A 24,181-nucleotide genomic window follows, 5' to 3' on the forward strand; every position below is an offset into this window, starting at 1 on the left:
CATGCTGAAAAATGAAACGGTTGCCAGTCACACACTTTGCTTAAGTGCCAAATGCATCTCTCAGGTCCTTTGTGAGGTTTTTGCTGAATCTTTGCCCCTATTTCTTAAGGACACGACTTTCAGATGCTATTCATCTGCTGTGGATTGTTTTTTGGACTACCACTTTCTCTTTTGTCCTTCACTTCACGTCCAGTTTTCTCAATTTTTTAAGGACATACGGCACAGCATCCAAAGATGTGCAAGGTTTTCAGCCAATAACTCTTTGGGAATCACCTTGTTGGTGCAAAAACACTATTTTATGCCTGCCAAATTGTGTTATCTTTGTCATTTTTCATAGATTCAACTAAAAAAATGGGAATAAATTATGTATTTCTACTAGCTGCTAGTAAAAAATGTCTGTTGGTGTGCACACAACAGTGGTTCCTCCTTTGAGTTAGGTGCTTTTTTTAAACTTGAATGATTCATAGGTCAGTGTTGAGTGGCTTAAGAAACAAACAAAACAAAAAAAACATTCTTCCAAAAATGGTCAGGTACAAAGTCTGGACTGAAAATGAGCAAAAAAGCAGCCAAATGTCCAAAACTTTGAAAGACCTTCAAAAATCTGGGAGAACTATTACTCAAGAGCTCTTCAGAAAATTATACAAAGTCTGGTTAGTTGGTTTTCAAACGGCTCTATAAGAAATTCTGTACAAGTGCTTATATCAGGAACAGCGCTGACTGCGTACACACAGTGAAACTTTGTTTACCAAATCATATTACTGTAGCTCGGTGTTCTGATCCATTTGGTAGTCATATATATGTTTTCACTAGATTTTTTTTCTTTAACCCCAAGATCTTGAGGAAACCTCGACAAGTGGAAACACAGACATGTTCCCAGGGACTGAGGACACCTCTGGGGTTAGAGTGTACAGCCTAAGAAGGGGGCAAGGACATATGCTGAGACATTAATCTCCTAATAGAAAAAGAGCCTCCAACAGCTGGTGTTGCACCGAATTCACAGTCTTAATCTTGTCAACTTTCTGTTCACTTGCTCTGACTGTGAGCCTTATTGTGAACAACAGAGCTGTCACTTGAAGAAAATTGTCCATGTTTCATTGTAAGTGCCTTGTTAGAGCGAAAGAGCGTATTCAGCGGTGTGCGTGAGCTTATTTGTGTATATGCACAGGGAATGTTGGTTCCCCACAGTGTCTAGCACAGTGTATTGCGGTGATTTTTTGCATCATTTCCCTCTTCCTCCTAAGCATAAAAGCATGAATATTTAAAACTACATCAAACAAGGATTCATGAAATATTAAAATATTCGAGAAAGAAGAAAATCTTTTACCCTGGCTCTTATTCATATGTGTTTTGTAGGCTCTCTCTTTTGCTCTCACACACACACTCACATGTAATCACGCATTTGCACACATGCACATAAGCCCTCTCAGAATTCACCCACGGGTACGAACGACAAACCTTCCCCTCTCTATCCACTCTTCTGTGGTATCAGCACATTGCTGCATTAAGTACAAGACCCGAACATGCAAGAAGGTTCAATAATTCACCCCGGATTGAATTTCTGGCAAAACACATTATTCGAAGTCTTGGTTTGTCGATGTCATGTTGTAAAAAGATGCCAAACAGATGTGTCACGTTTCAGGAGGGCATGTGCTGCATGGGAACTTGGCTTTCAGAGGAGTGACTCTTTTTCTTTCCTGTTTAGGAAGCTGTTTCTTGGCTGAAAGATGAGACGCTGACACTCATTTGTGCATACAATGTTGTACATTGACAGGTCACAGCAAATCTGCGATGCTGCCTCCTCCTTTGTAATGCTCCCTGTACCGTACCTCTGTTTATTTCTCTTGTCTGGCTAAGAGCTACAGAGGCTGTGCTAATCACTGTAGCAGCAGCTCTGAGCAGATGCTGCTATGTTTTTAGAAAAGATCCTGTTAAGCGTGGATTCAAATAAAAATGTGTAGGGGTAAACATCTTGTTTTTACTTCACCCAAAATGCTTCAATCCATGCTAACAGCATCGCTAACCTGACGACATTATCTCTGCAGCACTATTTGATTTTGCTGCGTGCTATTCAGTCTTTTACTTGTACGTCAGTTTCGGTTTATCTTGAGCTCTCATCAGTATCACGATCACCATTGTCCCTAATTAGTATTCAGCCACTGCAATGTAAATTCAGTGGAACCCTCTGTTTTAACAGCGGTACTTGGTTGAATTGACTTGTTGGATTATGCAGAGGCTGAGGTTATGTGACGTTTATGTCTTTGTGCAACCATATGGTGTATTTTGAAGCCCATGGGAGACTAATGGAAGAAGAAATCTTATAAGGCTGTATGGCACATCGATTCTGTCACTTTTGCAGTGATGCATTCAGTGTTGTGCTTCTGTTTTCCAGTATTTCAATGTATTTTCTAGCTGGTCTAGTCTTTCAACCTTATGTAGGACGAGAGAAGCTACAATGAAGTGATTAAAGAAGAGGACAGGTTTTTTTGTTTGACTCAAACCTTCCTTTTAAATACATCTTTTTCCCTTCATCTTCTTTCCCTTGTCGTCTCGGTCAGGGTACGGCGCTTAAGAGAATGAAAGGGAGAGCAGTCATATTGTAGGCTAAATCTAATCAAAGGGAGAAGTGCTTTTAAATGTCTTTTGTTCCCTTGGGCAAAACGTTTGTGGGGTCTCTCAATTCTAGCCAGTGCATCCTGCCCAAACTCCACTGCTGCTAGATGCAATTAATATTGAGCGGATTCCCTGAACCGTGCTCCACTCATATAATAACAGTGTTAGAACAAAGGTTAATGCTTTGAATTTAATCTCTGTCGTCGTCATTTTCATTGGAGATGTGATGCAAGTGAGGGGCGGTGGAAATGTTGAAGTGGGGGGCAGCAGGTCTGGAGAGAGATTGGTAGTCAGTGGGGGGTCTCGGACGGAAGCGAAATTAATTACTGGTCTCTGTAAATTCGATGTCATGTCTCATTTTCCCTAATCCTCTCTGCTTTTCTCACTTGCTAGTCGTGCTAACAGAGAAGCTTGGGAAGGCTAATGAAAAGGCCTCTTAGATGCTAATGGTAAATTAGCCCTTGTGTCACTTTTGGAAGCTATGAGTGGAGTTGCTGCCTACCGAGCGAGAAGGTGGCCAGACGGTAGCCTGGACCGCTGCTGCTACCCCTCACACACGAGCCAGCACACAAACAACACACCAGCATAAGAGAGACTTTATCTCTTATTGCTTTGTAGCTGTAAATGTGCGACTCGAGCCCATATATGACTATTCTGGGAGACACTTTGCTTTCTCCTGAAGGGGATTTATCTGTTTGGATTGTGAATAATGAGCGCAACGTAGTTTCATCTCTCTTTGCTGGTGTTGTAAGACTGGACCAGAGTCAGGTTTAACAACTCAGTAGGATTTCTGTCTGATCGGGCCTTAGACACAAACATACTGAGTCACTTGCCTGGATGAAAGATCTCTCTGCAGCTAGTGATTCCAAACAGACATGCGGGGGGGGGGGGGGAGAAAAAAGCACACTTATTGTTGGGGCTTTGGATCGCAGAGACAGCGTCTGTTTTAGGTTTCAGGGTGCACAATGTTCCAAAAAAAAAATAAAAAATTAGTCTCTAACAGAAAGATACAATATGTTACAAGTTGCATGCAGTATCTGCCTCATGGTACTGATTTATTATGCTTCCAACAATGTGACTTTCCCAGCTCTATGAATAAATGACTGGATGACAAATCTGTTTGATTTCTGTCTCTTTGAAGGCTCTTCCATGTGTCAAAAACATTACACAAATACATATCTGAAGTTTAAAAAAAAAAAAAAAAAAGTATAGCAAAAACAGACTGGGCAGTTGGGTTACTCTTTTACAAGTGTGTACTGTCAAAGAGAATGAGTAATCTCAAGTATTTATGGGTGTTTTTTTCTAAACTACTGGCAGACTTGAGTAAGTAGTTCTGTCTCATTCCCCTCTCTCGTTCCCATCACTTTTTTTTCTAACAGCCAGAGAAATCCCAGCGCTCGACTTGTGCAGTTTACTCCCACAGCAAGGAGACAGAGAGCAAAAAAAATATTGAATAGAAAAACAATCGTTGCTCCTGAGAAGGCAGCCAGCCAGAGTGTAACATGTGCATTTATGTAAAACTTATAATCCAATTAACAAGTACAAAAAAAGCCAGTGATCACTCTATTATGGGAATACAAAGGAGAGAGGTGCCATGTTCAGAAAACTGCTCATGTGGAAAAAATGCTAATGGCGTGAAATGAGTGTGTCTGGTAATGTGTTTGAATAAAGCCCCATGCTGTGGCAGAAGACTTGAGCACTGATAGCTCTTTTACCTCCTTCTCTCTGCAGGCATACTTCCGACAGGGTGTTGCCCTTCAGTACCTTGGACGCCATGCCGACGCGCTGGCCGCCTTCGCCTCGGGGCTGGCCCAAGACCCCAAGAGCCTACAGCTACTGGTGGGCATGGTAGAAGCCGCCATGAAGTCGCCCTTACGAGGTGAGAAATGTGGCAGGTGAACACGTGCACTCTGTGCGCGCGTGTCAGCAGGTCTTCGTGTGTGTGTGTGTGTGTGTGTGTGTGTCACTCTTTTTCTGCTTCACCTTCTTCACGTTTCTGTCCTACAGCAGCCTAAAAGCCTGTCTCGGAGATAATCCTCGCTCAGTCAATAAATGCGTTGAGGTGACTTTACCTGTCAGTTTTGTACCTGTTTTGTGGGCAGGCCATCTCTCTATCTGCCCATCTTCCTGTCTTTGTGAGCGACTGGTGGTGTCAAGCACCTACCTTCGGACTCTAAGGAATGACGCCTGCAGCTTCAGCATATCTTATTGTCAGTCAGGCTGACACACATTGATAGCCTGTTATCTTAATGAGCATCCAGTACTAATGCCATTGTCTGTGTCTGCCCCTGTGTAAGCCTTTTTCTTCTTAAAGCTGAGTGGATTTATAAGTAGCGTATTCAGGCCAAGATTGTCACTAAAATGTGTTCTTTTTTTGTTACGCACTGTTATCTGTTGTATCAAACAACTGCAGCGACCTGATTGTCCATGAGTAATCCGTATGGGCCAGCCTAATGAGCCTCAAACAAACCTGGCACCAGTTTTACTTTAGTTGACCACTGCTGAGGATTTAATATGCTTCAGATCTAGATGGCACAGATTGCCAGCGTAGACTGTGAGTCATCCTGCAGTCTCGCTTTGTCATCACCTCCTTGCCAAACTCCTCTGATGCCGTGCCTCTGAATAAATGTGGCCTTGTTTTTATAATCCAAAAATTACTGCACTGTGCAGTGGATCAGTAGCTCAGAAGGCCTTTGTTCAGTGAGGAATCAGCATTTCCGTGATTGAATACCGTGCTCCTCTGAATATTCTTGTGCAAATGCGACAAAAAAATATTGCAAAGAGAGAAAAGAATGGAAAGCCCATCTTAACGACAGTGAGCATATAAGCCTGCCATTGGAACCAAAACAAAAAAAAGGCTTTGGGTGTGAGCCCAGACCTCAGCATTATGGACCAGAATGGGTCCTCTTAGTAGGGGTAGACCAACATTTAGCCCAAGCCACTTAATCTCTTAATTGTTTACCCTATTTCCCAGAGTGCCAGGCAACCACCAGAGGACCTAATCCAAGGTGTGTTGAGGAGAGGTAGTTAGGTCAAAGGATTAAGAGCAATGATCCTCTCAGAGGGACTCCTGGCACAAGGGGACGATAATCAATGTTACGCCAGCAAACAGGGAGGATAATCAGTGTTACTCAGCCAAAGTCCCCTGATAAGTGAAAGAAAGGTAGGCGAGCATTGCTTTCTCTCCTTCAAGCAGAAAGTGCCATGTTTCTGTCTGCCACGTTTAATAGCCGTGCAGTAATTCAGGATCCAGAGTTCGTTACCTCTGCTGCCATTTTAATTGGAACTAATTAACGCCAAATTATATTTATCAAAAACACTTTAAACACTTTAAAGAAGCATTTATCAAAGTACTTATCAAAATATTGCTTGTTAGTTGTGTAAAAGCCTAATTATATAATCATTGTAATAGGTTTCTTGCTGGCTTGCCTTTGGTGGTAACAACGTTGTTATAACTATGAAAAGTCTTTAGGTTGGCTCAAATTTATCATAGTACAAATGTCTTTGGTGAAAACTGGATACATTTTTTTTCCTCATCAGCATATAAACCATGCAGCTGATGACAAGAAACAGTTGATTACATCTAGCTGTGACTGCAGCGCTCACTTATCTCGGTCATTTATCTTACCGCTGTCGTCTCAACAAACTTATTTTCAGACTGCTCAGATCACTGTTAGGTTTATGGTTTGCCACTGGGTGAAGAGATCCAGCCGATAACATTTATTCAAAATAAACAAATCCCTGAATGAGACAAGAAGAAGGGACCTAAGAGAACTGAATAAAGGCGTTTGTCTTTTGATAAACGATACTGTTTTATGTACAGTTCAACCCAACAAAGGCTTGCTGCACACGTGCAGTTTAGAATCTCCTGTCGTTTTTTCCTATAACATCAACATTGTCCACCTATATCACTGCAGGGCTCGCAAAATTTCAAAATCCCTGGTAGCCCTTCGGGCAGGCACTCTTCAGTTTTTGGTAGCCCAAAATTAATTTAAGTAGCCCGAATAAAAAAAAAGAGGACAATTTTTTGATTGATGTTTTGTTTCCTTTACAATATTATACTTTAATGTATAATATTGTAAAGGAAACAAAACATCAATCTAAAAATATTTAAAACACAAATTACAACAACAAATTACAATCATCAACTCAAATATTTGGTTCTAATTGAACAGAAATTTCTATGAACTTGCAAGAACGGTGTAGAACATGAATCAGTGTTCAGTAAGAAGCAAGTGGAACCAAGATCTAGGACATTTGCTTTTTGAAGTTTGCAAAGACTGCTAAATCTTGCCAATGGTAGTTCACTCTTTGCAACATAGTACGCTGTTCTAAACAGCTTTTTCAGGACTTCTTGTTATGCTTGGTTTGTTTTTAGTATGTTTTTTGCAATTGGTGTTTGTTCTGGGAAAGATACTGCAGACTGAGCAATAATGCATTTCTTAGATTTCTCATGGGTTCTGACGGGGTCTTTCTTAAAATGACTGGTCCCAGTAACAAAGGCGCTTGTCGACTCAGAAATCAAGGGAAACCCACAACACACCCGGCAGAACATTATGTTATTTAGCTCGTCATATTCCAGCCACATAAATTCTTTTGTCCATGAAACCAAAAAAGCTGCGCTTTCCTTTTGCCTCATAGTCTGATTTGTCATAACTTTTCCGATTTGTGGTAGGCTTTTCTTTGGCTGCCCCTTCTTCACCCTGACCTGTCTTGTTTGGCTCTGCAGAACTAAAATACCTGCGTAAATCCATCTGCTTTTACACACATACAGGGAGTGCAGAATTATTAGGCAAGTTGTATTTTTGAGGAATAATTTTATTATTGAACAACAACCATGTTCTCAATGAACCCAAAAAACTCATTAATATCAAAGCTGAATGTTTTTGGAAGTAGTTTTTAGTTTGTTTTTAGTTTTAGCTATTTTAGGGGGATATCTGTGTGTGCAGGTGACTATTACTGTGCATAATTATTAGGCAACTTAACAAAAAACAAATATATACCCATTTCAATTATTTATTTTTACCAGTGAAACCAATATAACATCTCCACATTCACAAATATACATTTCTGACATTCAAAGACAAAACAAAAACAAATCAGCGACCAATATAGCCACCTTTCTTTGCAAGGACACTCAAAAGCCTGCCATCCATGGATTCTGTCAGTGTTTTGATCTGTTCACCATCAACATTGCGTGCAGCAGCAACCACAGCCTCCCAGACACTGTTCAGAGAGGTGTACTGTTTTCCCTCCTTGTAAATCTCACATTTGATGATGGACCACAGGTTCTCAATGGGGTTCAGATCAGGTGAACAAGGTGGCCATGTCATTAGTTTTTCTTCTTTTATACCCTTTCTTGCCAGCCACGCTGTGGAGTACTTGGACGCGTGTGATGGAGCATTGTCCTGCATGAAAATCATGTTTTTCTTGAAGGATGCAGACTTCTTCCTGTACCACTGCTTGAAGAAGGTGTCTTCCAGAAACTGGCAGTAGGACTGGGAGTTGAGCTTGACTCCATCCTCAACCCGAAAAGGCCCCACAAGCTCATCTTTGATGATACCAGCCCAAACCAGTACTCCACCTCCACCTTGCTGGCGTCTGAGTCGGACTGGAGCTCTCTGCCCTTTACCAATCCAGCCACGGGCCCATCCATCTGGCCCATCAAGACTCACTCTCATTTCATCAGTCCATAAAACCTTAGAAAAATCAGTCTTGAGATATTTCTTGGCCCAGTCTTGACGTTTCAGCTTGTGTGTCTTGTTCAGTGGTGGTCGTCTTTCAGCCTTTCTTACCTTGGCCATGTCTCTGAGTATTGCACACCTTGTGCTTTTGGGCACTCCAGTGATGTTGCAGCTCTGAAATATGGCCAAACTGGTGGCAAGTGGCAAGTGGCATCTTGGCAGCTGCACGCTTGACTTTTCTCAGTTCATGGGCAGTTATTTTGCGCCTTGGTTTTTCCACACGCTTCTTGCGACCCTGTTGACTATTTTGAATGAAACGCTTGATTGTTCGATGATCACGCTTCAGAAGCTTTGCAATTTTGAGACTGCTGCATCCCTCTGCAAGATATCTCACTATTTTTGACTTTTCTGAGCCTGTCAAGTCCTTCTTTTGACCCATTTTGCCAAAGGAAAGGAAGTTGCCTAATAATTATGCACACCTGATATAGGGTGTTGATGTCATTAGACCACACCCCTTCTCATTACAGAGATGCACATCACCTAATATGCTTAATTGGTAGTAGGCTTTCGAGCCTATACAGCTTGGAGTAAGACAACATGCATGAAGAGGATGATGTGGACAAAATACTCATTTGCCTAATAATTCTGCACTCCCTGTACTTACATAACGATCAGCAATTCTCTGCGCAATCAACCTCTATCACGTTTAAGCTTGCTGCAGGAGATTTCACTTGTCATGTTTGATAGTAAGCTAACGATTGATAAGACCATGCCAGAGGAATTGGTGCGCAATTAATCTGTGACTCACCAATCAGTGCTGCCGCTCTCTATACACAGTTCGCGCGATCGCAAAGTGAAAGTGAAAGCAAAAAACAAGCGCAAATTCAAACGCGATTTCAATGTGTCACATATTGACAGCGGCTCATCGATGCCGATGACATAATTACTCAGCTACATTTGCGAAAGAATGCAAAAGCATTGACATATCTTTCCTTCCTATGATAGCCCGACGGGCAGGGCTGAGATGGATTTTGGTAGCCCGACTGGAAAAATCGCTAGCCCGATTTTGCGAGCCCTGCATTGAGTGGCATGAGCAATGACAACGCAGCCTCTTATGTTTTCGCTAATGTCATCAGAATCAGAATACTTTATTAAACTGAGGGGAAATTGTGTGTTATTATTGTGTTTCAGTCCCGTGGAGAATATTCCTGCTGTTCTTCCTGTTCTCATTCTGTGTCTTGTTTGTTTTCTTCGAGGGCCAGAGAGAATCTTAAGGATCCATTAGTTTTTAATTGTTAATCATTGGGTTATTTTACACACGTGATAACTAAAAAAGGTTTTTCACTTGAAGCTCAGTCCAGTTGAACCATGAAGGACATGGTGTGGCAGCTATTGACCCAGGCTGCTATTAAAAGATTTTCATTTAACTAGAGTTTCTGGGCACTGTGTGTCTTAAGGCAACTAACTAGAATACCTGCAAATGCAAAGTACACTTGATTTTATACCATGGGCATCATCTTAAAAATAATAATAGATAGAAAAAGTTGTAAATAATTTTGGTTCAAGTACAGCTAGCAGTTTAAGTATTAGTTAAATGAATGACCTAACCATTGAATGAGGAAGATAAAAGCATGTTAAAACAGCTGTCGTTTGACTGAGGTGTCAGACAGTAATGCTATCTTTTTCTCATGAAAGTTTCCAAAACAACTTTTTAAAAATTCATTTAAACCAAAAAATCGCTCAGAGCCACATTTAATTATGAAGCAGTCCCAAAGAGCCAGCAGCAAAATAAAAGGGACTGATTGGAGTGAAATCTCCACAGATGAAGACACAGATAGTGGATGTGATATATGAACGCTTAAAAAAATAATGTGATTGCATCGTTCAGTAGTGCGAGGACTCAAAAGGAAAGTGAATACCCTGCTCTGGCTGCATAGTTAATATGGGAAACTGATGAAAAATACGGACAGGCTGCTTAGAAAATCACTGAAATTTGGTCTTACAGAGTGACCAAAAATAGTCTTTATAATGAACAAAGTAATACAGACCATACAAAAGGCTACAGCAAATTTGCTTAGATAACTTAAGGTTGTTTGAGAAATGGAAGTGAAAAGAAATCTGACAAAATGAACAGAATAAATTGCAGATTTGTACCTAAAAACTAATATTTTTTTAATATTTTCTGGAAAAAAACAACCTTCATAAGTACAAAAATCACATTGTTTGACATGACTAACATTACTAAAGTATTAACAGAAGAAGACCACAACATGAAGTGGGCAGTATGATTAATTCAGTATCATTAATTCCAAGAAGCATCTTTAATTCTTATATAGGCACTGACGCGTGGTCATGTGTTGCATTTTAACGTCTTCCTACAAGGGGAGGAGCTTAACATTATAAAGTAGTTTGAATATCTTGGTCTTACTTTGGTCTCTAATCTTTAAAAGTCGCCCTTTTTTTGGTATATTTAATAATTTATGTATACATTTATTATATTTTTTTTATAATGACATTCCTGTTAAAGAAACAGGAAAGAAATGAAAGGTATGTGGGTGAAATTGATCTCGGAGCATAAAGAAATGAAGAGATGTTAAACAAAATAGTATCCAAAAGTAGTGACTTATGGGTAAAGTAGTGTGCCAGTAGTGATGGTCTGTTGAAAAAAAAAAAACTATGAAGCAATAAATTAGAAATGGTAAGCTGAAAGCTGTCCAAATACAGTTTTGAAATTACTCTTCTGAACATGAAAGGTATTAAAAGGGAATGTTATTCTTTCAGTTTATCTGACAAGGCTGTGTGGGTACTAAGAGGGAAAAGGTTGGAAACCACTGCAGCCTAGCAAGCTGACCTACCTGGAGAGAGCAAGGAAGGAGGATTTTTATGTATTTATAATAATTTTTTTTTGTTGCTGAGAGGATTAGTTAGTTTTATTCTGCATTTTTCTTTTTCTCAACAGATTCAGTGAATGATCAAGTCAGACAATGAACTGTTCCTACCAGAAGTTGTTAGTATAGCTTATTTTTTAGGGGTAAAAACTGCATTGTTGACCAATAAACCACAGCGAGTTAACACATTACTGTGTTAATTTCAAAGAAAGTAAAGCAGCCAAAATATTTGATTCCAAACCGAATACACTGCTGGAAAAAAAGAAACACAACTCTTCACAGGGGGCGTTTTTGCCTAACGAACAAAGCGCTGGGTGGCATTGACAGTGCAGGTAAAATATTTTACTTTTGGTCTTTTAATGAGATTTCTTCCACGACTTGTATTTAACTCATCATAATCACAAATGAAATCCAGCTGGCAGCAAACATTTACATTAATTTCAAAGGGAGAGGATGGTAAAGATAATCTTATCGAGTGATATTGTATCGCAGAGGCAATTTCCATGAAATCGAGGGATTAAAAATTAAAAAGAGTATTTTATAGCTTCACCAGTCCCGCTGATGACACGTGTGCCTAATGCAGGAGGGAGAGTGCGTGCCTTATATCTTTATTCACATGAAATGGAAGGCAGACTATGGTGCGTTAGTGATACTGTATGCAGTCATGCTCTGCACATATCCAGTCACTAAAGGAACGTATGGCTCTGGCTGCAAAAGCAATATTAAAAGGCAAAAGGCGAGAAAGAGGCACAACGTTATGATGTTCTGTTAGGTGTTTTCTGCAACACGAGGGCTGTTATTCTTGCTTCATATACAGTATTGTGGAAAACATATTCACCCTCTTCCTGACTTCTTATTTTATTGCATATGCATATGTCACACGTACACGTTTCAGATCATCAAACAAATTTTAATATCAGGTAAAGATCACCTGGGTAAATAAAAAATGCAGTTCTTAAATTATGGTTTCATTCTTTTCATTTTTTGGAAAGCTGAGTTTAATTTGACTTGTCACACCAGACCTGCCAGACCTGTTCGATTAAGAAATCTGTTTAATAGAATCTGTCTGACAAAGTGAAGTAGACTAAATGATCTGAAAATGAAACACATCATGCCCAGATCTAAAGAAACAGTCTGGATAAGGTTACACAAGCTATTTCTAAGGCTTTGAGACAGTGAGACGAGGAGCAGCGGTGAACCTTCTCATGAGTGGCGAGCCCACTAAAATAGCATTTCGTAAAAAGAGCATCACACCAACAAACATGGTGGTGGTAGTGTGATGGTCTGGGGCTGCTTTGCTGCTTCAGGACCTGGACGACTTGCTCTAACAGTGAATTCTGCTCTCTACCAGAAAATCCTGAAGGAAAAGTCGGGCCATCGATTTGTGCCCTGAAACTCCAGCAGACCTTGGTTCTGCGACAGGACAATGATCCAAAACACACCAGCAAGTCCACCTCTGAATGGCTCAAAATGAACAAAATGAAGGTTTTGGAGTTGTCTATTCAAAATCCACACTTAAAGAATCACTGCCAGTTATTGCAAACACTTGACCGCCGTTCTTGCTGCCAGGGGTGGCACAACCCGTTATTAGTAGGTTCGGATAGGCTTTTTACCTAACCAATGAAATAATCATCTAAAAACTGCATTTTTAAAAAAAAAAAAAAATTACAAGGGTTATCTGTACAATAATAAAACGAATGTGATCATCTGAAACAATTACTTGTGACAAATATGCAAAAAATAAGAAATCAGAAAGGGGTCTTTCTCAGCCCTTTTTTCATAGCACTCTATTGGCCCACGACTCTATTCTCTTAAGCGTTTGTTTGTAAGCCCGTGTATGTGTGTGAAACAATCCAGTCAGATGTTGTCATAACTACCTGTTTAATGAATGAATGCAGCAGCCATGACACCTTTTTAAAAAAGCATTCTCTCCGTGTTTGATTTATGAGTCAGCTCTTGATGTCACTCCGACAGCAATTACAAGCTATGAATGGATATTATATGCACGCACTGTCTCCATAAGCACGACACTCTGCCAAGTGCTGGAACAGAAGCGACGCTCTTGAAAGAGCATCATCAGTTATGCTTTTGAGTGCTTGTGTGAGGATGCATCTCATATTGTGCGTGTGTGTGTGTGTGTGTGTGTGTGTGTGTGTGTGTGTGTGTGTGTCTAGGTGAATTAGCATCTGTGGATGTTTCTCGGACTGAGTTACGACGAATTGTAGACTACACATCTGGTCACGCGTACCCGTTTGTACAGGCACGGACTTCTGTGAAGCACTTTGCCCTGATTAGTAGCAATTCTCCTCGGGACATTTGCAAATACAGGGCCGTGTGAATTTACTCTGATGAATTCAAATGCGTACTTAAACACAGAAGAACGCTAATGCATCAATAGACGGCAGAAAAAATAGATAACTGGGTAAGCCTCCCTTACTCACCCTTCATGTGGTTTGATGTTCGTATCTGCCGGAGGACTTTGCAAGTCTGGAGGGGCCTTTGAATCCCGAATCCCACGTGGCCCACCATTGATTTATGTCATTGTGTGTATTTTCAGCCTCTTCAGAGGTCACCTTTCTGCATCTCCTTTGCTCTGCATTTCTCCACCGATGCTGTTGCTGTGCTTCAGCTGCAGTCGTTTCCCCATCACTTTTAAAACTGTCTCAAAACCTACTCATCGTGCGCCATTCCCTTAAATTCCCTCAAATATCCGTACTAGCTGAAGGAAAAGGCACAAATTTGGTTTTGCTCTGTGGTTTGTAAAGACAGTTGCCCCCAGTGGTCTAAACTGTTGCTATTTCTACACAGCACTGTTGGAAATTGCCTCTGATCACTCCAGTCAGAGTGGAAGAACAGAAAAATGGCTCGTATATTGAGTTATTGTTAAATTGTCAGTGAAAGCAGTCAGTCAGGCTGCAGGCTATGCTTACTGAGGCAGACAAAACACAACTGTTACTCGAGGAAAAGTAGAATCTAAATTCAGACAACAGTCACCTTTGTCGGAGACGTTAAACACGTAACAGTTATTGCAGTCAGTGTCAGATATCGGTGTCCATCAGAGTGTCAGAACAAGGTTCTCCATTGGAATAATCTGTAGTCTGTTTCTAATCTTTGTCTTGCTTGTGTCTCTCCTGCACAGAGTCTCTCGAGCCCACCTATCAGCAGCTGCAAAAGATGAAGCTGGACAAAAGTCCATTTGTGGTGGTTTCTGTGATCGGCCAGGAGCTGCTGACAGCAGGCCACCACACGGCCTCTGTTGTGGTGCTAGAAGCCGCACTGAAGATCGGCACATGCAGCCTCAAGCTACGCGGCTCCGTCTTCTCTGCCCTCAGCAGCGCTCACTGGTCCCTGGGCAACACAGAGAAGAGCACGAGCTACATGCAGCAGGACTTGGAAGTGGCCAAAACCTTAGGTAAGACCCCTGAATAGGGCGGGGGGACTGGATGCAGATAATATAGGTTAATATAGATTGCTTAGACACAAAAGTTCCCAGAGTGTGGCATTTCATTATTGTGTCCTACTGTTTAAAATGAAACAATCTTGAACTATAAATAATAGAGAGAAAATGCTCAGATCCTCATAAGCCCTTTGTCATTTTTTCTTGTTAAATTATGTAAACAGCTAATAAATGAGTGAAATCTTTGTGATCAGTCATCATACAGTATTTTGGGCTGGTGATGACAGTGTCTGTCAGTCAGTCAGCAGCTGTTGGGTGGTTATAAATCAGACATTGCAGAGAACGAACACTGTGGTTTTATGTAATCCTCTAACTTTGTTATTTGTGCCATTGTGAAATTACGAAAGATTTGATCTAATTTGTTTGTTTCTTTAGTTTGTGACCAAATAAAATGATCCCATTAGCTGCAGTATATTTTGTGCTTAAAGTAGATGTAAGCACGAGGACAGTCTGAACAGTGTTTGAGCATTAAGCTTTGGCTGTTAGCGATCACCTTGTCAGTATGTTTAGCCACATAGATTATCACTGTAAGCATTACAGCATGCTAATGTTAGCCCTAATCAAAACGCATTCTTGTCCTCAACTCCAGCCTTACATAACTCATGTACTGCGTCTCTGCTTACTTTCATACCTGAGTTGCTCTTGATGCATCCATCGGAGCGTGTGTGCGTGTGCGCGCGTGCGTGCGAATGTTAGAAAGTGCTCAGGCAAAGATAAAAGCGTCGTATGAATGTGTGTGTGATTGGGTGAATAAGACTTGCAGTAGAAAGCACTTTAAGTACTCAGCTGAGAAGGAAGGTGCCGTATAAGTACCAGTCCATTTAACTTACCCATGTCACACAAACACAGTTCAAAAATTGGAGGTTCAGAACAAAACAAAAAACTGAAGAGCTTGATTTGCCCGGTAAAGCAGTCTGTACATGTTCAATGTAGCAAATACTTTAGACTAATTCTTGTGTATCGTGATGAATTCCAGTATAAAAGTTGTTAGTGTGACCTTCCAGTGAAGTTTATTTCTTTTTTGTCTCTTTTGTGTATCTTTCCATCTGAATATATTCCACTAAAATGGTCAAATTCCAGTCGCTGCTGGGAATTTTCTATTTTGTTTGCTCAAAAATAAATAATGCCTGCAGTAAGTATGGATTTGCCTGTTTGGGATTAATATATGAAAAGGGGAGAAAGACAGGAAAGGAAAGGGAAAAAACTTCTGAAGGGAAGATAGAAAAAATGAAAACAGGGAGTAGCACAGACTGGCTCCACTCTTTTTACCCCCACACAGTTTGACACATGACTGGGCAGCACAGCTGCAGATAAGGAGTTGTGGTTCTCAGGTAGAGCACAGAGACTTGTGCTTTACTTTGGCCCTGTCTGTGGGGCCTCTCTGTCAGGAAGAAATAATAAGGCTTTCCCCTTTCACCCTCTGGAGCATTGAGATCAACACTACCAGCTGTCAGAAAAGGCACTCTACTGTGGCGAACTTATAACGGGTTATAACGGCACTTTCCCTTTTAAGGGTGCGATGGCATGTCCGTGGCATAGATGTGGTTCATCACGTCCCTGTTTGACAGTGACAGTGGAATGATGTGAAATAATCACCGACTGGTTTGCAATCCTCCGAGCTTTACTGTAAATTTTATTTGTTAACTCTTGAAATTTCATTCTCATCCCTTGTGGTTTTCCCTCTTCAGGTGACCAAACAGGGGAATGCCGTGCTCACGGGAATCTGGGCTCGGCATTCTTCTCCAAGGGGAACTACCGTGAAGCGCTGACCAACCATCGCAACCAGCTGGTTCTGGCCATGAAGTTAAAGGACAGAGAGGTAAGAAACGCACAAATTGCAGCAGTCTTGAAACGGATAGAGCGGAATAGCTGTCATCTCAGAGGGCGATAAATTGATGTTACTACCATTCTTTCCCTTTTTTCTCTCTCCCTGAGTCTCTTATCATGTTGTAGGTGTGGAATTGTGCTGTGCCTAGCATTCTTCAGCTCTGTCTTTTAGAGGGTACTTGAAGGTGGAGGCTGAAGGTCACAGAGATGCTGCTCCGCTTTGTCTATTTAAAAAAAAAAAAAAAACTGGCGTCAAGTTAATGCAGAGAACAAGTGAAGGTGATGGCGGAGGACGAAGAATGAGGAAGTTGTAATAAAGGGCAGTAGGATAGCCTTGGCAGCTGTTTCTCCTTATTATCAATGCAAAGTATTTATGCAGATATTATGTAGATGTGTATCTGGTTTGTGAAGCAGTAAGTCTGGGACTTTGGAGCATATGCCTGCTTTGGAATGTAATTTAGAGAGATTAAGTTGTTTGAGGCAGCGAGAGAAAGGAGGAGTTGGAAGGAGAGAAGAACATGAAGGAGAGGGAGAAAAAAAGTTGGACAGACTGATCCACTTTTCTTTCAATCGGTGCCCTCTTTCTCTCCTTGCTCTGTCATCTGCTTCTCTCTCCCTCTCTCTGCGGTCATTGGTGGGGGTTGACAGGTGCTTGTTCCAACACAATTCCTGTCGCACATGCAGAAGAATGGCCTCTGTTTCCCCTTCATTCCTTATCCTTCCCAACAGGCAGGCCTGCTTGTTTATGCTGCCTGATATCGGGAGACATTTAAACGGTCCAGCCAGACGTGGCACAATGCACCAGGATGAAACTAACTGTTGAAAATGAGGCCAGAGGTGCCCTTGACATCTTTCACTCTCACATTCTGAGGACATGTGCGGAGCACAAGTCAGATTATAAGCCTACAGACGCCAGAGTGAAACCTCTCTGTTATTTGATGTTAGTGAGGGATACAGGCAACACATGTAAGGCGCTGACTGCTTTCAGCTATTTGACTGTTCTGCTAAAAATAAATGTTTTGATTATATGAGTTACAGACATGAGATAGTTCTTCTGGCCAGAGTTTGTAGTGACATCTAAAGACTGCAGAGAAGTATATCAGACTATCTGCCGCTAAGGCCTGTGCTGTCACTTCACTGTCGCTTCTTAAAAGAAAACAGTGCAGAAACAGTGCTTCTATATGTGAAACACAAGTGGGAAACTGGCCACTCATGTCTGCAGGAACATCTTTGGGTCTATTGGAGGTCATTGAACAGCATTAATCGTTGCCTCATATGCGCAAGGTCTCGATTGCCCCCTGCACAGCCCGCCCTACTTGCCCCCCTTGTCCTCTTGTTCATCTAAAGGCCCCTTAATCAGAGTCATATGTGTGTCACACCACCTGGTCTCCCTCAGAACACACTGGAGCCGAGTGGAGAGCTCATTATGGTCAGCCTGGTGTTTTTGTTCCTGATGTGGATTTTTTTATTTGGCCTTTCTGAAGCTGAGGTCACTTCCTAGAGGCCCGAGGAAGGATGTTGTTGCTGCCTGGATTTCCAGTGTCTGGCCTCTATGATGCATAGATTCTCAGGGAACATTGGGAATTTGTGCCATTTGTGATTTGAAACAACTTGAATTGTTTAGTAAATTTCCTGGAGACAATAATGAAATCATCTGGTGAAATGGTTCATTTAGGAAAAAAAATGTTGCGGACAATGGAACTGAGTTAATGTTGGATGTGGGTTTTTGATTGCGTTAAGCCTAAGGTTTTAATCATGAAGCTAAAATGCTTGGATCTAATATGGACATACATGTGTTTATATCCTCTTTTTCCTACGTTTGATATCACTCTTATATTCAAAATCAAATTCAGGTCATTGCAGTTCCTGGAGGTTTTTCTTTTTCCATAGTATTTGTTTTCTGTCTCACCATGGGAACTGGTCCTGGGTGACATCAGAAGCCCAAATCCGATTATACCGGCCCTGATTAGCTGGCATTAGTGATAGCTATGTCAGGAATGACTCCGCCTATATATTAGACTAACACAACTCTACTCAGAAACCTCTTCTTCTTCATCACGGAAACCTATCAGCATCTGTGCTAAAGGTATTAGGGAAGCCTTTCAGCAGGTATCAGTGCTGCTGGCCTGGGAAAATAGTGACTTTCACAAGCTACATAAGCTATCTAGCAAGGCCTGATAGTGTCCATAAGCCATTAGTTAATTATGACTAAATCATGAGTTTAGTGTATAAACTCTCATACGATGTGAAAATATAATCAAACTGTTTATCAGAGTGTGATTTTTAGGACACTCAGACCTGATGTTAGCTGGTATGGTGTTTGGAGATGTTGTCAGGTGTATGGAGATGGGACGGTCACCGGTCTAGTCTGCTGACAATAAGTAATTGCTGCAATATTGGAAATAAATAAACTTCAATTCAGGAGATGAGGCTGAGGTGAAGATGAGGAAGATGAGGTGGTAATTAGGGATGAGAGAGAGCAGTGGTGGAGGAGGCAGATGAAGAAGTGCAAGAGAACGACATCATGAGAAACGATCATGAAAATATACAAGTACAAATGTCTGACAGCGCTTTTTGTGATTTTTAAATTCAAAGTAACTCATAAGGTGTTCTCTCTGTATGGCTGGTCTCTAGCTACATACATAAAACCCGATTAGGTAAAACAGCAATTTCCATCTCAGTCAATGTATACAAGTTTGCTGGGCAACACTGCGGTTCCACCACTGCTATGTATTTTTAATGTATTAGTTCTAAATTTTTGAGAAAGCATCAATTTGTTGGCAGATATAATTACACACTTTCAATGCTTATTTATGAATAGAATATTATTTTTTCCTGTTAAGTACCCTGTAACAACTACTTACTCTACCTCTAAGTATCAATAACAGAGCGTCATTAACTAGGATGTTTTATAAAAGTAATTGGTATGTGTTTTTGGGCTGGTGCTAAGAATCAAAACCTGTCCTTTTCAGTGCTCTGTGGGACGTTTGCTGTCATTTTTGCAGGACCTTTTTTGAGAAGGCTAAGGCAAAACACGTTTTGGAATTTATTTGGCAGATATTGGCAGATAGCCCACCATATGGGTTTTGAAGGAACAATAATGGGCCGGCACCCTTTTGGATGACCAACATTAAAAGATGTAAATTGTCACATTTAAGCCATTCTCTAAATCAGCGGTCCCCAACCTTTTTTGCCGGGTTATGTCCGACAATATTTTCACAGACCGGCCTTTAAGGTGTCGCGAATAAACACAACAAAATGAAACCAGTACCGGTACCAAAAAAAAGAAGATTTATTCATAACACACGGGAACAGACCCAGGGAAACCGAGTTTACGATAAAAATTATTAAAAGAAATAATGATAAAAACCCTGAAAACCATAAATTTCACACCCGAGCCTCAACTTTCGCAGCCAGGTACCAAACGACTCACGGACCGGTACCAGTCCGTGGCCCGGGGTTGGGGACCGCTGCTCTAAATGCTCTGACTTGGAGTTAAAAACAACCTTGACGGTGGTCATATTGTTTGCTTTCTCCTCAGCTCAGCGGAGATTCATGTACTTTCTGTGTATCAAACATACATGCAGTTACCCTCAGGAAAATCAAGGTCAGCGTGCAGCCTAATCCTGCATTTTTCACAGAAAGCATAAGCTTGTGTTTACATATGCAGCTCGCTGCCCTTTCCTCTTTCTCACTGTTGTTCACATAGTCGTCAGTGTCCAGTCTGTGCACTGTGGATTTTGTTTTGTTTCTTTTGTCAAAACCACACATGGGATAACTTGTGTCTATACAGAATTATTTCTACTAAATAAAAATAGTGTATTGTAGAGGAAGTCTTTAGTCTCCTGATGGCCTGTGTGAACATTCCACCAGGGACCTGGCAACCTTGTCCACACACTTAAAGCGAGTTTCTCTCAAACAACATGCATAGCTGCATGCTGGGCCTGTCCTCTAGTGTTTTTAAGTAAGATGTCCACTTAAGGATTGGGTCACTGACCCCAGTGCACCCAAGCCTTAATGCAGGCTCTATTTAGGATGAGGACCCTCCTCTATCAAGTGTAACTGGAGATAATCCAGGAATCAGTATTTTCCCCATAGAAAGATTTCAAATGAATGCTATATAAATAAAACTTATGGATAGTTAGGTAGTGAATATCTAATAGCCAGTGCCTTTGCTATAGAAACAAGGAACTGACTGTTAGTCAGCTTAATATATAGTAGGGGAATCCCAACTCTTCCTGCATTGGTGTCACAAGTGCCAGTCAGTCATGGCTGGTGTATTTGAGCTGCTAATTAGGGCTCGCAGAAAGGTTCCCATAGTGGGATGCTCGCCCAAGCTAATCAGAGTACAAGGGTTATATCCAAAACATTGCATTCGTAAGTCGTTATGGATACAGATTATAGTAAGATTGCACTCATTAAGTTAATTACTGACATCTGAGCATGTGGTGATATCATTAGAAGAAGTCAAACAACTCCAAAAATCAAATGTAGCCAGATATGGTACAGGTTACAGGTTTCAAGAAAATTGCTGAAGGGGCTAAAATTAGACTTTAATGGTTACTATTCTTAGCCTTATTGATTCTTTGTACAATGAGGAATTAATAACTCATCATTTTCATTACAGTTATACTTGTTCACTTTTATTTTTGCCTTGAAATAAAATATCTTTTTTGGAGAATGCTGCAGTAGCATTGTCACCATGGTTCTATAACTCTCATGAGTAGTCTAACAAACAGAAGTTATAGCTACCACATGCAAAAATTCAATATGTTGTTATGAACATGGGTAAACTCGTAATCACGTAAAGAGGTTATATGGCTTAACGTTTGTGACAAGGTAACATATACCTCGGCACGTATGTGTGCTAATAGTAGTACTAATAACACAACATAGTAGACATAAATCAAAGCTGTGCCACAGTAGCTACTGTTCTCTGCAACATGGTGCACAGTTTCCTGTCTGTGATGAAGGAGCAGCGACAGACAGAAAACAGGGATCCCATATGAGGCTTGTCTATAACTCAAGAGGCAGTACAGTACCTGGATTCTGTAATGTCAGTAAAGACGCCAGGCCTAGGATGTCTTTTCATCTTCTAATAACAGTGGAAAATCTCTGTTGTGGCTCTTTATGGCACAGTGCAGCAGAAAAGTCAGGCATCCTGTTGGATCCCTGCTTTCGGCTGACCAGTGTGGCAATAATAGCTCATCGTTATGAATCTGAAATGATGAAGAACTGGAAAAGAGCAAACAAAACAGAAAAGACAGCAGAGGCCGGGTAAAGCCTCAAAGAATATATGTTCTGTCATCCACGAATGGGAACAGGAGCTGCAGTCCAAACCAGTGAGGTCATTGGCTAGCGTGAAGTTAGTGTTTTTCTTTAGCTCACTGCTTTTTGGAAATAACCTTAAGCAGAATTTAAGCTTTCAGATATATGCAGAACAGATAAAACATAAGCTAACTTGCTAGTCTTTGTAGCTGTAGCTGTGTCGTTTCCAACTTTTGTTTTGTCCCAGTTTCCACACCTGGCTTTTTCCAAGGCCTGCCAGTAACCATATTTAACAAAGGCTCTCTCTGTCATTGTGAAACAAAGCTGTTAAACTAGGTCTTTCCTCTCAATACTCCTGTTTGCCGCCTCTTCTGTTTGTCTGTGACGTTTTCATCTTAAATAGTAGGTTTAACTAGGAGGTAAGCCCTAATTTGGGCTGTGAGTATTTAGGAGAAACTGAGGCGGGCTGGCAGTGGTGCACTCGATAATTATGTTTTGTGTGATGTTAAAAAGAGTCTCCACTGCTGACTCCCCCAACCCCAAACTGAAATGGAAATCACAGTCAGAGAAGGATACAAACAATGTTTTTTTTCTCCTTTTTTTCCATAGGCCCCCGCACTACTACTTCATCTTCCACCACCATTCTCCTTTTAATTCTGGCTTTGTTCATCTAAGCTCTCCTTCCCTTTCACGCCATCTGCTGCAAGGAATTTGCCCCTCACGCTGAAAGTGACACGGACTGTTTCGTCATGGGTGTTTATCTTGCTGCTTGTTTGGGGCTGTATGGATCCTGCTGGACCCTAGCTGGTATAATGAGGCTGAGGGCTGAGAGATGAGCCTCTAAATAAGGGGTGAGGCAGAGAACTAAGTGTGGGTGTTCCTCTTGTCAGGGTCTGGGTTTGTCAGTGTTTGTCAGCACTCCAGCAGAGGAGGGGATCATTAAGGAGTTATTAGTGTATGGACGTGTGCCTCCACCACTCGTCTTGGGGCCCACGCTAATAGAGGATGGAAGGGGAGGGGGGCAGCTTGGCACCCTTGTCTTTTTTCTGTAACCTTCACTGCTTTGTTGATTAAAAAGGATTTGGGGATGATTAGAGGGGTTAATTTAGCAGAAATGCTGGGTGGGGGCAGAAAGAGATTGCTGTCTAACTAAATAAAAGACAGCACACCTGTTTCTTACAGTGCACGCTTCACAGGGAAAGGTAGCTTTGTGAGGGCACTCAACTGTTGATATTAAAACCACTATGAGCAATACTACCTTGCACAGAAGTATTTGCTTCCTCACCTCCTGCTGTGCTGTGCTGAGGCACAGAGCTGGCTGTAGTGCAGCATGTCCAGCCCGCTTTGCCTTAATGACACACAGGCTCTCCTCGGCCCACTGGTTTAGAACTGCTCTGCAGCCGCTCGCTTAGCCATGAATCATGAGAGATGGACGGCAGGCATCAGCCAATGGGCCGTGACCAGAGCCAAGGAACAAGGATTGCGTGTGTGTGCTTTATTTTGAGCACACATCTGTGCTCCCATATTCTAGTGTGATGTAAGTGTGTCATGTCCTGTTCATGTGCATGTTAGTCTTGGAGCTTTTCAGTGTGCAAACAAACATGAAGCACAATATAAGATCGGGGGCGGGAAATGATGGTTTCCACCTTTATACTGCTCCAGTATTATGGTGTGTGTACTGATTTGTCCCCTAACACACTACTGACCCAGAACATGGACTTTCATGCACACCAGAGTCCAGGCATCATCACCATGTGTATGTATGCACACGTATGCAGGCGTGTGTATTTGCACTGTGCATTTGCTGCATTCGAGGTGACGCAGTGTTGTGTCTCCCCCAGTGGAGCATTTGGAAGGCTGTCAGAGAGATGAATGACTGCCGTTATATCGACTAGTGCTCCCTGCCGCCTCCTCCCTCTTTCCTTCCTCAGCTCCCCGTGCTCTATTTCTCCTTTCCTCTACCCTTCCACATCACCTCCACTTCTTTTCGTTTCTTCTCTTCCATTTCCCCCCATCTTCGTGTAATTTTCTTTCCTTCTCTATGTCTGCTTTTATAGAATCACACACCATATCGCTATATTCTCTGTGAGCATTGCCTTTAGAAAGAGCAGAGACAGTGCAGTGTTGCAGGATTATTTGCTATCATGGGCTTGGCTTTTTTAAATTGACAGCAAATCTGGATGTTGCACAGTCTCTTTGATTTACTGGTTAAAGAATCAATGCAGAAGCATCGCAATCCCTGTCTCTAATGCTACTCTAACAAGACTTAAACTCTATAGTTCCTTGTGTGGATTGAACTTCGCAGAATTGGGAAGTTGAGCAATTTGTCTTAAACAACAAACCTTGTCTATCTTTTCATCCCTTGCTGCTCCAATCAGTGGCGAGTGATTAAATAACAAATAAGCAGTGTTTCCTGACATGCTGTTGTGATGCACTTTATGATCTTC

The 24,181-nt window shown here is 41.4% G+C and overlaps 1 protein-coding gene across 3 annotated transcripts in view; it reads left to right on the forward strand.

Annotated features, from left to right (window-relative positions):
* Positions 1-24,181, forward strand: part of LOC146375909 (tetratricopeptide repeat protein 28-like) — a 182,463-nt gene that overhangs the window by 104,060 nt on the left and 54,222 nt on the right. For all 3 annotated transcript variants that reach the window (XM_084945428.1, XM_084945430.1, XM_084945431.1), the window contains 3 exons: positions 4,342-4,489; positions 14,322-14,594; positions 16,328-16,458. In XM_084945428.1, coding sequence (XP_084801554.1) covers positions 4,342-4,489; positions 14,322-14,594; positions 16,328-16,458 — 552 coding nt within the window. The remainder of the gene's footprint in view (positions 1-4,341; positions 4,490-14,321; positions 14,595-16,327; positions 16,459-24,181) is intronic.

This window comes from Perissodus microlepis, chromosome 12 (assembly GCF_051167445.1).
Source record: "Perissodus microlepis isolate ML-2025 ecotype Zambia chromosome 12, ASM5116744v1, whole genome shotgun sequence".
Taxonomy (NCBI): domain Eukaryota; kingdom Metazoa; phylum Chordata; class Actinopteri; order Cichliformes; family Cichlidae; genus Perissodus; species Perissodus microlepis.